The 12,500-nt window shown below is 39.2% G+C and overlaps 2 protein-coding genes across 3 annotated transcripts in view; both read left to right on the top strand.

The window, feature by feature from the left end:
* Positions 1-6,107, top strand: part of LOC138022966 (transmembrane prolyl 4-hydroxylase-like) — a 17,339-nt gene extending 11,232 nt beyond the window's left edge. For both annotated transcript variants that reach the window (XM_068869998.1, XM_068869997.1), the window contains 6 exons: positions 1,345-1,525; positions 2,086-2,143; positions 2,361-2,473; positions 3,806-3,887; positions 3,998-4,345; positions 4,968-6,107. In XM_068869998.1, coding sequence (XP_068726099.1) covers positions 1,345-1,525; positions 2,086-2,143; positions 2,361-2,473; positions 3,806-3,887; positions 3,998-4,345; positions 4,968-5,555 — 1,370 coding nt within the window. In that variant the 3' untranslated portion in view covers positions 5,556-6,107. The remainder of the gene's footprint in view (positions 1-1,344; positions 1,526-2,085; positions 2,144-2,360; positions 2,474-3,805; positions 3,888-3,997; positions 4,346-4,967) is intronic.
* A 93-nt stretch (positions 6,108-6,200) lies between these two features.
* The window catches only part of LOC138023082 (uncharacterized), an 18,912-nt gene continuing 12,612 nt past the window's right edge, over positions 6,201-12,500 (top strand). Inside the window, exons 1-10 of the mRNA XM_068870113.1 lie at positions 6,201-6,955; positions 8,067-8,148; positions 8,570-8,748; positions 9,193-9,251; positions 9,499-9,533; positions 9,948-10,125; positions 10,216-10,273; positions 11,172-11,281; positions 11,387-11,477; positions 12,222-12,500. The exon at positions 12,222-12,500 is cut by the window's right edge and continues 479 nt beyond it. Coding sequence (XP_068726214.1) covers positions 6,770-6,955; positions 8,067-8,148; positions 8,570-8,748; positions 9,193-9,251; positions 9,499-9,533; positions 9,948-10,125; positions 10,216-10,273; positions 11,172-11,281; positions 11,387-11,477; positions 12,222-12,500 — 1,257 coding nt within the window. The 5' untranslated portion in view covers positions 6,201-6,769. The remainder of the gene's footprint in view (positions 6,956-8,066; positions 8,149-8,569; positions 8,749-9,192; positions 9,252-9,498; positions 9,534-9,947; positions 10,126-10,215; positions 10,274-11,171; positions 11,282-11,386; positions 11,478-12,221) is intronic.

Raw genomic sequence — 12,500 nt, 5'->3', positions numbered from 1 at the left:
AAGAATTGACTGCATAAAGCTAGATTATGGCAGCTTGTGAAACAACAGTCATTGAAATGAACTCAATATTTTGACGTATTAGGTTGCCATAGTAGTAGAACGAGCCCTTTGAAACACTCTATATTTTGTCTTTAAATGTTTATATGATCTTATAAAAACAAACTAGGTAACCGCCAGTTTTTATTGCTGCAGAGGATTAGCAGCTTAAATTGAATCTCTTTGCAGAGAGAAAACATTCCTTGGAGTAGATTCAGAGCTAGCCTATAGCTAGCCTATTTACGTTCCCGCAGTAAAAATGGGTGTCCCTAGTTGGTTATGAATATATAAGCGTTTAAAGACAAAGTGTAGGGTGTGGTTAGATGGCTTTCCTGTTGCTATACTAGCGCCTTTAACTCGTCATATTTCGTCCAAAGAAGCTCATTTCCTCATGCCCCCGTTCATGGCGCTTCGCTTTCTTTCCATGTTGGCCTCCCGTCTGTCATCGTCAATCTTTTTACAAACCTCTGTTATTAACCTCCTCCACCCCCGACGATCGGATACAGATACTCTCCATGAGAGAAGTACTGCTCCGCGCTTCAGAATATCCTTCTAAGTGCCCTTGAATCTTAGAAAAGGACGACCAACTCTTTTACAACCCTCTGCCAGAACTCCATAGAGAATTGCCTTTACTAGCCGTTCAACTGTTATTCGAACAACATAGCCGAACCAACGCAATCTACTTCTGATAAGGGTAATCTCAATATCTTTGGTGTTAGCAAGATCCAGCACTTCATCGTTTGTGGTGAAGTGATCACATCTGATGTTGAGAATAAATCTGAGATGTCGTTGCTGGACTACACTGAGGAGCTTAATGTGGTGACGGTACAGGGTCCAGGTTACCCACCATAAATCAGTAGAGGGATGACGTGCTGATTGTAAACCTTGAGTTTTGTTTCTACTGTCAGGTATCGTGTTGAAAACAATTTCTTTGATTGAAAAACTGCCGTTCCGTCCGTATTTGCTCTGTTCTAAACCGGTCAAACCGGGACACTACAGTGTATTACCTTATCATATTTTGCGCGTTCTCTTGACCAAATATGGTAAAATGACGCAATAGTGGAATAATAATGACCTTTACATAGTAGGACGAGGGCGACTACGAGTACGAGTTTTTCGTACTGAGCATGCACATAAGGTTTGGAGGCTGACATTTTTCGAAGTGCGCGTTCTCAGAACGGAAAAGCCGTTCTCGTAATCTTTCTCGTTTTCCGAACAGATCCCTATTAATGATCGTAAAGTAGTTACTCTAGTTTTTTTTTTAATTTATCGAGGGAAGTAATCAAAGCGTGCTATTTTGATTTGCAGGTAAAATTGATTTGACAGAGTTTAAAAGCACACAGCTTGAAAGAATAAAAGAGTACATTGCAGCTCTCCTAAACGACTCTTCGTTGAGGAGAATACCGAATACCAAAGTATCCTGGTTATGGCACGATGAAGACGAATTACTCAGATATCAACCCGACTTACTTGATGGATTTCACCAGAGGTTCGTGTTCATATATATATATTTTTTTTGCGAGAAATACACTGATATATTACTAATGCTCATTGCACTTTCTTCTTTAAATACGAAAAAATGACGTCTCAATTGAAGTTTGAATCTGATTTCACATCATGCATCCACTATTCAAAAAGTCTTTACGAAAAGATTGTTGTAAGAATTAACATCACCCTTGTCACACTTCATCTCGTTATTTATCATGGTCAAATTAAAACAAACGTTGAAATTAAGGCAAGTTGCTGCTGCGGTTATCGCTTTACGGTAGAAAATATTTTGCGATTTCCAGTTTGTACTGATTTGCGTTGCTACGAGTAGTGATTGTGCCTCTTTTTGCATCTAAAACTTTAAAAAGCACAACCAGTAATGACTTTTTCGCTTGCGTTCTCCCGTTCTTAGCACCGGCTTCATGTAGTTGATTTGCAACATGACTGACTCATTTGATCGCCTGAGTGCGTCGTAATTAAAATTGCCCGCAATAAGTACTGTCTTGTCAGTTCTGGTACTACCTCACTCGATTCTAAACTGCTCTTATCGTTTCTTCAAAGGCTGCAGTCGATAACCAAAATACCCAAGGAAATTATACAGGAGAGCGAACCAATGCAGGCAAGTAAAACCTGTCACGGTAATCTTTTAAGTCTATTTCAAAAGTCTGTTTTTAGACCACTTGGCCCGTCTTACGGGAGTTTATCGCGGTGGCTCTAGCATTAAACGACTACATATACAAACAACACCGGCATACCCGTAGCAATTTTGTATCTTTTGACTATTCTAGCTAAATTCGGTTTAAGCGTAACAAGAACAAATTTTACTCTCCATTTAGGTATTACAATTTGAAGAAGGCAATTATCAATATTGCCAGCAGGATAGCGAGCCCACGTTTCAAGGTGTTCCTTGCTGTCTCTATGGGGACATGCAGGAGTGCAGAATTTGTAGGTACGTCTATTAAGGGCTGTTGTAGGTGAGGTCTTCATTACCATAGTCATCATTATTTTCTCTTTGTCTTCATGTTAATCTTTCTGGTTGTCCTTCTCTCACTATTATTGCCTGGGCAAACGGGAAATATTTGGCGGCCAAACATTTTGCCGTGTGAATGAAATGTTATATGAAATTAATCATATACTCAACTGCGGATATGAAATTAAGGAAAGCTATGATCCTCGCAGGTATGGACGCAATTTTAGCTATTGCGTAGAGAAGCCTGAAAAATTCAGGACTTCAACGGGGTTTAAACCCGTGACCTTGCGATACCGGTGCGACGCTCTATCCAACTGAGCTTTGAAGCCACTGACGTTGGGAGCTGGTCATTTCTGGTCATTTCATATAACATTTCATTCACTGATTCATTCCTCACTGGAAAATTAGAGCCCACAAGGTCCGAGGCCACGAGTTCAAACCCCGTTGAAGTCCTGCATTTCTCAGGCTTCTCGAGGCAATTGCTAAAGTTGCATCCATAACTGCGAGCATCATAGCTTTACTTGATTTTACCGTTTGGCCACCCTGTCTGGTGCTGTTTGATCGTGTTTGATAAAATTTGAAGGCCATCAAACATTCGATCAAACAACTTAAAACATTTCTTTTGTTCCTGTTTTTGATAGGCGAAGTTTTGTTCGTTTGGACAGCCGTATCAAACATGCTTGGCGTACGCATGCGTACCACGCTCGCTCAGCCTCTTGTTTTAAAGCCGCTTGTATCCACGTGTTTTTAACTTATTTGTGACCCATAGTTCTTTGCTTGTGGAGTTTGATCTTTGTTAGATCAAACATGTTTTAACCGTCTGGCCACTCACTTCAACATCAACATGTTTGGTCACCAAACAATGTTTAATGTTGTTTAAACGCCATACATTTCCCTTTTGGCCCCAGGCCCTTACTGTTATCACCATCACCAAAGTAATCTTCGTCATCACCATTTATGGCTCCATTACTAATATCATTACAGCCAACTACATCGTCGTCATTATCACTTACATTCTTCTAACCCAATTATCAGATTCAAAACGTCAACATACTATCACAGAAGGGACATCCTCATTTCATCGTCATCATCAGCTATAGGCTACAATCGAGGGTCTTCATTTGATCCTACCTGTGCAAGGGCGTTGCTTTTTTAAGCAAACAACTTACAATATCCAGGTGGCGAAAACGCCACAATCTGGTGAGTACCCTCTGTTTGACACGGTGTGACTCCCCCTTTGAAAAATCCTGGCTACGCCCCTGCTGTGTAGCATGGGTGACGAGCCTTATTTTGTATCTTTTTGCTCCAAAGGTTTATAACAGTGTCCTATTTCCTAAACGATGTGGAGGAAGGAGGGGAAATTGTGTTTCCACTAGCAAATAACAAATTTGAGGTAAACCATCTTCTCGTCTGGGATTAAAAGCTTGTTTGATAACATAGGGTATTATCGTTTTTCTCATGTGTTTATTTCCGTTGTGACTTAACGTCCTCTTAAAACTGCAGGAAGACGTCATGAACAATTCTGGTAACTGGACGGGTTTCTTCACATATGACAAGACGACAGGCAGTAGAAATCATTTTCAAGTCAATATCGAATTCAAAATGGAAGGAGCTAACAGAGCATTGTATGGGAAAGGAGGTGACGCGGGAGGAGCGTTTGAGTTGATTGACAGCTTGGTGAAAGACGATATAATAAGATTCAGGAAAAGATATCTGAACAATGATAGTGGCGAGGTCTCAATCAAATATGCGGGAAGATTAAAGGGTAAAGCTCAGATTGAGGGAAGATGGTGGATACCTGGCCGAGGAAAGATGCACGGATTCTTTTTCATGCGTTGTGAAGCTTACGAGGTATTAGGCTTTATATTTAGTTTTGCATCGTTATTGCGCAAGATTATCTCAGATATGCGAAAATGAATAATGATCACTGGGTGAAATGGATTGTTCATTAAAAGTGTCAAAAAAGGCCCCTTGATCTTTTCAACATATCTTGCTTGATTCAAACATAATTTTCCGGTGTGCCGCCATCTTTTGAATAAAGAGATTCCCTTAGGTAAATATGAAAGAGGTTCACTTCGCCAAAGAGAGATCATACCTTTCTTGTTCTCTTTGTCCGTCATGCATTGTTTCTTTTACAAATGCTGATTACGTATTGTTTTCGTAGAAAATTAAATTCGCGTGACCTCAAGTGAGTGAACATCAATCTTTCGAACCACCTGAATTGATCCGAAGAAATCCCAGATCTTGTTAACTTTATTACAATAATTCAGTGATCGTTATATCACATCCAGCCGAAACTGATATCCGAAGGTTACAGACGAAGGAAGAAGGCAGAAAACTGTGTTTCTACACAGCAGAATTGCGGTCTTCAGTATCTCGTATCGAAGTTGGATTCCCCATCAACCTCTTCATTTTTTGCGGATGTTGCTGTCAAATTCAGCTCATACCATAACAGATCTCCCTTTTTTCATAGAAATGGATGAGTACTGCAACTGGCAGATGTAATTCACATGAATATTGCTCAAAGGGAAATTTGGTCATCAAACCAGAACGAGGCAAGGCCATCATATGGTATAATCATCTCATAAATAACGAGGGAACCTGGATTGGAGGCTTGGATAACGCAATGTATTATGGGCATTGTGATGTCAACAAAGGCGAAAAGTGGATAGCGACAAACTGGATTAACATAGACGGCGACGGGGATAATGAACTGCGAGCCTGGAAAAAAGGCAGCAACCTCATATCACATACCAAAACAGGAGAGAGCGAAAACATACTTCGAACGATGCGCAAAAAGAGAGAAAGCATTCGAACAGATATCATTGAAGAAGAAATGAAAGACGACATGGAGGACGCAAAAGAATGGACTTTTGACGATAACCATCCGAAGGAAAGACATGTCCTTAACGCAGTAACTTCCCTTCTGGAAACTCTTAAAGAGGATGAACTTCGTAGTGTTTCTAAAATTGTACACGAGAAGCTAGAAATGTTGTGTGTTCCTTTAGTCCTTAATCAAGGTGGCAAAATTTCCCTTGTTGATGGAAGCAGGGCAGATTAACTTTCCAATTAGGTAGCTTTTCTTTTACTGGAACACTGTGAAAGCATTTTCAGATTTGCAATATGAAGATGGTGAAAACAACACTTGAAGGCACTCGGATGGGGGAAATGAAAGAGAAAGAAGATGTCTACGATGGCTTGTTTTATTCCAAAAGTTCTACTGACCGCTTGAATGCGCTTGAATCCCTGGAAAAGTACGACGGTGTTAGTTCACGCATGCAAAAGGGCTTTTTACTTAGTAATGGGGAGTTTGCCAGAAAAACAGATACAGATCGTGGTATTGAAACTGAAACAATGCGTAAATATCTCACAAATGTAAATATAAAATCGTTTGCAATAGAAGGTAATAACCGTTCACTGTAAATATATATATATATATAGTATCTATATAGGAGGCTAGTAGGACATTGATTTTGAATTTTTTTATTGTCAAATTTCTTTAAATCATTGCCGAATTGAAAATACAGTCTGCATCAAAACTGTCTTCTTCATAGTATTCTGTTGGATTTTATTTTGAATGCGGTGTATAAGCCTTCGGCTTCTTGAACTCGGCTTTAATTCTACCCGCGTATCAGTGTATTTCAATCTGATACAACTTCTTATAGAGAAATAAATTGAGTCAGAAAACCGAGGGTATAGTTATAAAAACAAGCCATCTAAAGCGCTATAATATATTTTTATTTTACAACTCTTGCACTAAAGTGACTCCTTTCCCTCATAATAAATGGTTTGTGGCGTGTCGTGTTCTATTAAGTGTGGCGGAACAATTTTGCTCTCTACGTGGTTCGAGTAGTTAGACTTTTTGACGAGAGAAATTGACTTTGGATTTTTATGAGGCTCTTGTTTTTTAGGTCTTCAAAGTAGCAGATATTGGGTTTCTGTCACGAACAAAAGGTGCCCCGTGCGATATGTGTGAGTTAATTCTTGTTTGTTCTGGTCCAACAGTGAGAAAATTGGAAAATTGTCACCTGAGGTGATTCAGTTCCAGTATCTCGCTTTTTAAGTCCAGTGGTTGAACTGGGGCCAAGATTTTGCCAAGTTGTCAGGTACTTGTCGCGTACCCGTTGAACCTGCATGAATAAATTATAAAGTGAATCAATTATATTAACAGCAGATATGCAGTGATTGATGTTTAGGAGTGATTGAGCGAGTGATTCTTTCAAGGCAAATTAGTGTAAATAGCCACAAATATATCGGGATTTTCACTTGTGTAGGATGGGAATATATCTTCACTATGGCCTTAGTGTAATTTGTATTTTTGCCACGGTGCTGTGTCAAGAACAAGGGATCAAATCGCAACTCGAACAGTGTCACGGTAGAAGCTCAAACTGTGTTGGAAGTGACCGAAAACATGGGCCTAGTCAATTTTTGCTTGGATTACCGCGATTACATGCAGTGAAGGTAACTAAAGCCGTTTTCAATTGCTTTATTATGATCTTTTCACATTCAAAACTTCAGGGAAAATGTATATTGGCAAAATACACAGTACCCGCGCAGAACAGTGCTGTTTTATTGCTTTCGTTTGAATTGTCATAGTAAATGATCTCTTTTGCGGGCTCAAACTCAAAACCAGAATCATTCTTGGAGTGTGTATACGGAGAAACGGCAACTTTGGATCTGCATTTCACTGCAGAGCTTCCACCTAAAAAAAAACACGTACACGAATGACCAAGCCGGTCTTTAACACATTAAAGAAAACTCGCCAATTTGCATCTTGAGTTGATGCTACAAAGTATTTACGTAAGCCGCATTTGGAAAGTAACTATATTGTAACATGCATTAAACCGAAGTCTTGAAGCTGAGCTTTAACAACTAACGTAGCGACAGCAGAGCAAAATGACACGTGCCGTATTGTTTTCGGGCTGATAACTTTTGATGTCAGGACTTATCGATCAATCTATGCCCCGGTTTTCCGCATAAATGAAATAAGTGATCTAACTGTGATGATATTAGTTTTTGTAGAACTTGAATCTCTCAGAACCGCTTTCATCAACACCATAGCAACGCAATGGAAAACAACTTAGCAATGGAAAGAAATTGTAACAGAGAGCTTAATGATAGTTAGTGTCTGTGCTGCGCTTAAATTTGCTTCCTTCATGTTGTCTGTTGTGAATCAAGAGAGGATTAGGTAAGAGAACGGACCCCCCTCCCACCCCCTCCCCATACGTGGGCCTCTTCCAATGATAGCTTTTTAAAATCTAATTTTAGCTACGCAGAACGCAGCTATTTTGGAGAAGCACCTGACTGGCCAGTTGTAATGACGTAGTGAAAGTTTAAATATGCACGGCATTGGGAACTAGAACTTAAAATAGCTTTTGAAACAAAAAAATAGATGGGGCATGGGGGATCCTCATCCTCATCCTCATCCTCTCTTGCGTGAGTCTTAAAAAAGCGGATTTGATAGTCGGCATGAGAAAACATCAGAGAAACTTGAACTTCGACGAACGGTTACTATAAGAAAGTTTTCATCGTGCATCATATCATCATATCATATATACTCTCCTATGTTTAGGTTGGTTATATTGAAAAGCTGGAGCTTACGAAGGGAAGCATACACCATGTGACGACTCTCAGTGTGCACCCGCCTATATTTGGTGAGCATAGTTTAATGTTTGGCTAAAATATCCTGCGCTATTCCCATAGGCAATCAGACCCCAACAGTAGTATAACCAATATTGTAATTATTTCACTCGTGTGCTTTTTCCAGCGCTTGACGACCGGGCACATGTACTTGCTTTGCGTTACGATTCACTTATTGCATCAGTTGGGTGCATTTGATGTGACTGTCCCAACAAATTACTTTGGTATCGGCTTATATTTACGATTCTTCAATTGATTTTGAAACGGTTGTCGCTGCTATCAAATCGAACAAAGGTACGTAATCCCTGCAAACAGAAACTAGTAAAAGAGAAGAAAAAGAGACAAACTATAGAACGTTTTCTTATGTTGCGTTGGCGGGTCCCTAAGGACTAAATGTGCTTATTTGATTTTGATCAATGTGTTTTACGCCCGCAGAGATTCCAAACTTCTTTACAGATGAAGAGTGTGAAATGATTATGGAACTCGCTCAAGAAAAAGGTTTGAAAGAAATTTCCCCGGGTCAAGAAACTCGCGAAGTCATCGACAAAGACTCTCTGAAAGATTTGTTAAGGGATTGGGACAAAAATAATGATGGCTTTGTCGATAAAAATGAGGTGGGACGGAATTCTTAGTTTATGTCCAACGTCACTTTAGTAGTTTAGACTGTTCTACAGCTGCGCATGAGTAGTAAGGGAAAGGCTGATTGAATGACCAAACAACTGAAATTATACAAGGAATTTTCCTCGTGAAAATTCCTTGTGTCATTTCAGTGGCTGGGTTAGGGTTAGGGTCATTCAATCAGCCTTTTACTTTCTACTGGCATCCGTTTCGGAAGCTACTTTTGTCGCGTCTTTCCTTTCTCATTACTTACAGATTTTCTTCAGTAATGCACTTGTATAATGGCTCCTCCTCTGTAAACATCTTGTGATATAATGGCGATATATTTAGTTACTCAGCAGAACTGTTACTTAAACCGATAGAAAAAAAAACTAAAGCAAAAACTAAAGCAAGCAAAACAAGACTGTCCAATAATAAATTATTCTTCGTTGCTTTTGAAGGCTGTTCATTTGGCTGCAAGAAGAAACCTGTATTTAACAAAGGAGGACACTATGGAAATGTGAGATCATGTGCTTAGTATTTTGCTGATGTAAGTTCCTTGGGAATTCTGGAAAATCACTCTCCTCATGGGGAAAATTCAAATTTCGAACTTTTTCCCTGAGGCCGTTAGCTGCAGCTATCTAGGGGTTACTAGGAACTCATAGCGAGCAAAATTATTCGTAGTTTATGTGGTAACCATTTACAGTGTACTAGCTTCGCTATGCATTTCAAAATTTTTAATTTTTTGACACAACACTTTTTTGTAGGTTCAAAGCTTTGAAGTTAGATAAGTACGGAGATGGTAAGTTGATCATATATTTCATTCATTTACGTCTTGGGAAATAACAATAATATTAAAAACTCTAGACAATTTCCATCCATCCTTGTTTGTTTATGTCATGAAGGAATTTCCCTGTTTTGCACTAACGCTACTCTACCTCGTTCAATTCTGTAATGGGAGGATTGTCTATAATGCCGTTTTTGACCAAGCCACTTTGTTTAACTTCTATTTTATTTCTGCTAATCATCATTGTTTCAAATAGAATCATATTTTTCTCATAAAGTGCCTTTTAACTAGAAGAAGTTGGCGATAATTTGTCGTCCCTATTATAATCATCATTATCATCATTATCATCATCATCACACAAATTGCACTTTCCTCGTTTAACTCAAAGAAGCAGTTTGACATTCAACGAAATTGATGAATTATTTTCAGGCAAAATTCCTGCAAAGGAACTTGATCAGACTTTATTGGAAGATATTCGCGATTACTTTGACCAGGAAGTAGTGAAGAAGCCGCGCATGCGTAATCAAAGAGGCAGCCAAGTCTGGTTATGGCATGACGATGACGAACTTTTACAGTACGAAGGTTTGCTTGAAGATTATCATTACAGGTAAAAAAAAGTTGATGGGAAGCACATTTGCGCTGACTATTCAACTGATAAACCTGGAATTAAGTCGTGATTTTGTGTTTAAATTTGCAGACTTGGACAGCTTACTCACATACCAAAACCAATACTAGAACAAAGTGAGCCAGTACAGGTAATTTGGGGAAATTTTAAGGAAAAACGAACTAAAGTAACTCATAGAGGCAAAGAAATGTGACGTTTCGTTTGCAGGAAACGTCGTTCTTAGTCTCTATAGCCTCTTAATGCATCTGTTGTTTTTTTTGTTGACAAAATTAAAATCGACGTCAATCCTAAATGCTACTTTGTACTAGTGACGCTGGTGCGAGTACAAACCATTTAAAGAGGCGCTTTTAGATTTTATGTCCAATCAAAAGCTACAAGTAATCAAAACACCAGTAAGTTTGCGCATATTTGTGTTGCTTATACCTGCGACGCGGGTAGACTGAAAAACAGCAGTTTTTTGCGTTGATCGAAGGGGTCTCGCCACGCGAAAGGTCTGGAGAAAGGGTGAAAACGAATAGTGAGACTGAATTCTTGTCTTGAAGAAAAACCCACTTTTTTCGCAGTCTTCGTCGCTAGTGAAGCCAGCTTTACAAGTCCGCTTGTTGTAATTTGAGAGCGTGACAAGATGTTAAGCATGATTAAAAGTTCTAAGGTGGAGGATTAACTACAGCGTGATTATTAAGTGTTCTATTGCACCGTATTAATACGGGAGCAGCGTAGTAATTACAAGGATAGAGGTTGGAACTTGTGGAGTCTTTTGTTGTAGTAAGGACGTTTCTGATGAGAAGACTTTTCGTACTTTACCATTGTTAACTCCAGTCGGATTTGAGTGCTGGCAATGATAGAAGAGAAAACAATGTTTACAATAGTAAGATCACGTGATTTGATTTGGCTTACCCCAAGTTTATCTGTTTATCATAGTTAACTTTGTGGACTTTGCTTTGTATTTGAGGCTTTTTACCACAAATAAACACCAAAGTCGGCGTGATTTTCATTTTTAAACATGAACCAATTATCTTCTGCCGCAGGTTGTACATTACGCAGAAGGCGGTCACTATCATTGCCATTATGATAGCGACAAAACTGCGCATGACAAACCTTGTTGTTTGTATGGCTCTGGAGATTGCAGGCTCTGTAGGTGGGTGATTTCAAGTCGCAAATTCAGATCTTAGCTGAGAAAGTTCTCAAACTAATCAGGCCATGCATTTGGAAAGTTAACACTTTAAATCTTTTTATCATGCAGGTATATATCAATCGCTGTTTTTTTGAACGATGTTGATGAAGGAGGAGAAATTGCGTTTCCTTTGGCCGACAACAAAACATTCAGCTGGGAGGTAAGCGAAATTTTTTCAACAACGTATGTAGACAAAATATGAGTAGTGACTCTATGGATAAATTTCTTTCCAGTTTGTTGAAACGATGATCTATGTAATCATAAACAGTCCTTCCTACAATTATGTTCACGCGTGATCTATTCTCAGTTATATTCTATCTTACTAGACTGAAGTGTTACCTAAGCGTGTTGTTTTGTTTAATATGGCGTTTGATCTGCACTTGTTTTTGTACGGAGTTTTTGTTTCTATGCTTAATATGACCCGGAACACCCAACTTGCTTACTGAATTTATCAATTCACTTGATCACTACTAGAATTTCTGTGTCGTACATAATTGTTCGGGGCGTGGATTGGTATTTTGATGTCTAAACAGTTAGTACTTTCCATTTTCCCTTTTCGTCAAAAACCTCGTCAACCACTGTAATTTGTAACACAACTCGTGTAAGGATCTAGGTGACTGAATGTGAATAAACTGTTGTTGTTGTTGTTGTTGTTGTTGTTAAGATAACTGCTCTACCGATTGCATTTGAATGGCCCCAATAAATAGAAACAGCAAGTAAACATACCAAACAGCGAAAAAGGGAATTACGGCGGTGCAAGCAGTTTCTGTTTGGAGTTCGTGTCACTCTTAACAGCGATTGATACTTTTAAAACCGTCATCAGTTCGTGCTAAAAATAATAAAGCGGTAACAAGCGCCGTTAGTTGAATTTCTAACCTGGGTTTTGTTTCGCATTTTGATAAAGGCGTGGTCAAACGAGTCATCGTACAAGTGTAACATGGTGAACCACTGCGATAAATCCAACGTCATAATCAAACCACAGAGAGGTAAAGCAGTGATGTGGTATAATCACGACCTCGCTGGTTCACAGAGTTGGATGGCGGACTTGAATCCTCTGTCGTGTCAAGGGATTTGTCAAGTCAAGAAAGGTGAAAACTGGGTGGCAAAGATTTGGATCAACATCAATGGCGACGGTAGAAAAGAGCTTCGTGCTTGGCGAATGGGGCATAACTGGCTTTCAGAA

The sequence above is a fragment of the Montipora capricornis genome, chromosome 11 (assembly GCF_036669925.1).
Source record: "Montipora capricornis isolate CH-2021 chromosome 11, ASM3666992v2, whole genome shotgun sequence".
In the NCBI taxonomy this organism is placed as follows: domain Eukaryota; kingdom Metazoa; phylum Cnidaria; class Anthozoa; order Scleractinia; family Acroporidae; genus Montipora; species Montipora capricornis.
Note: the sequence above shows the minus strand (reverse complement) of the source record. Positions and strands in the feature narration are given on the sequence as shown.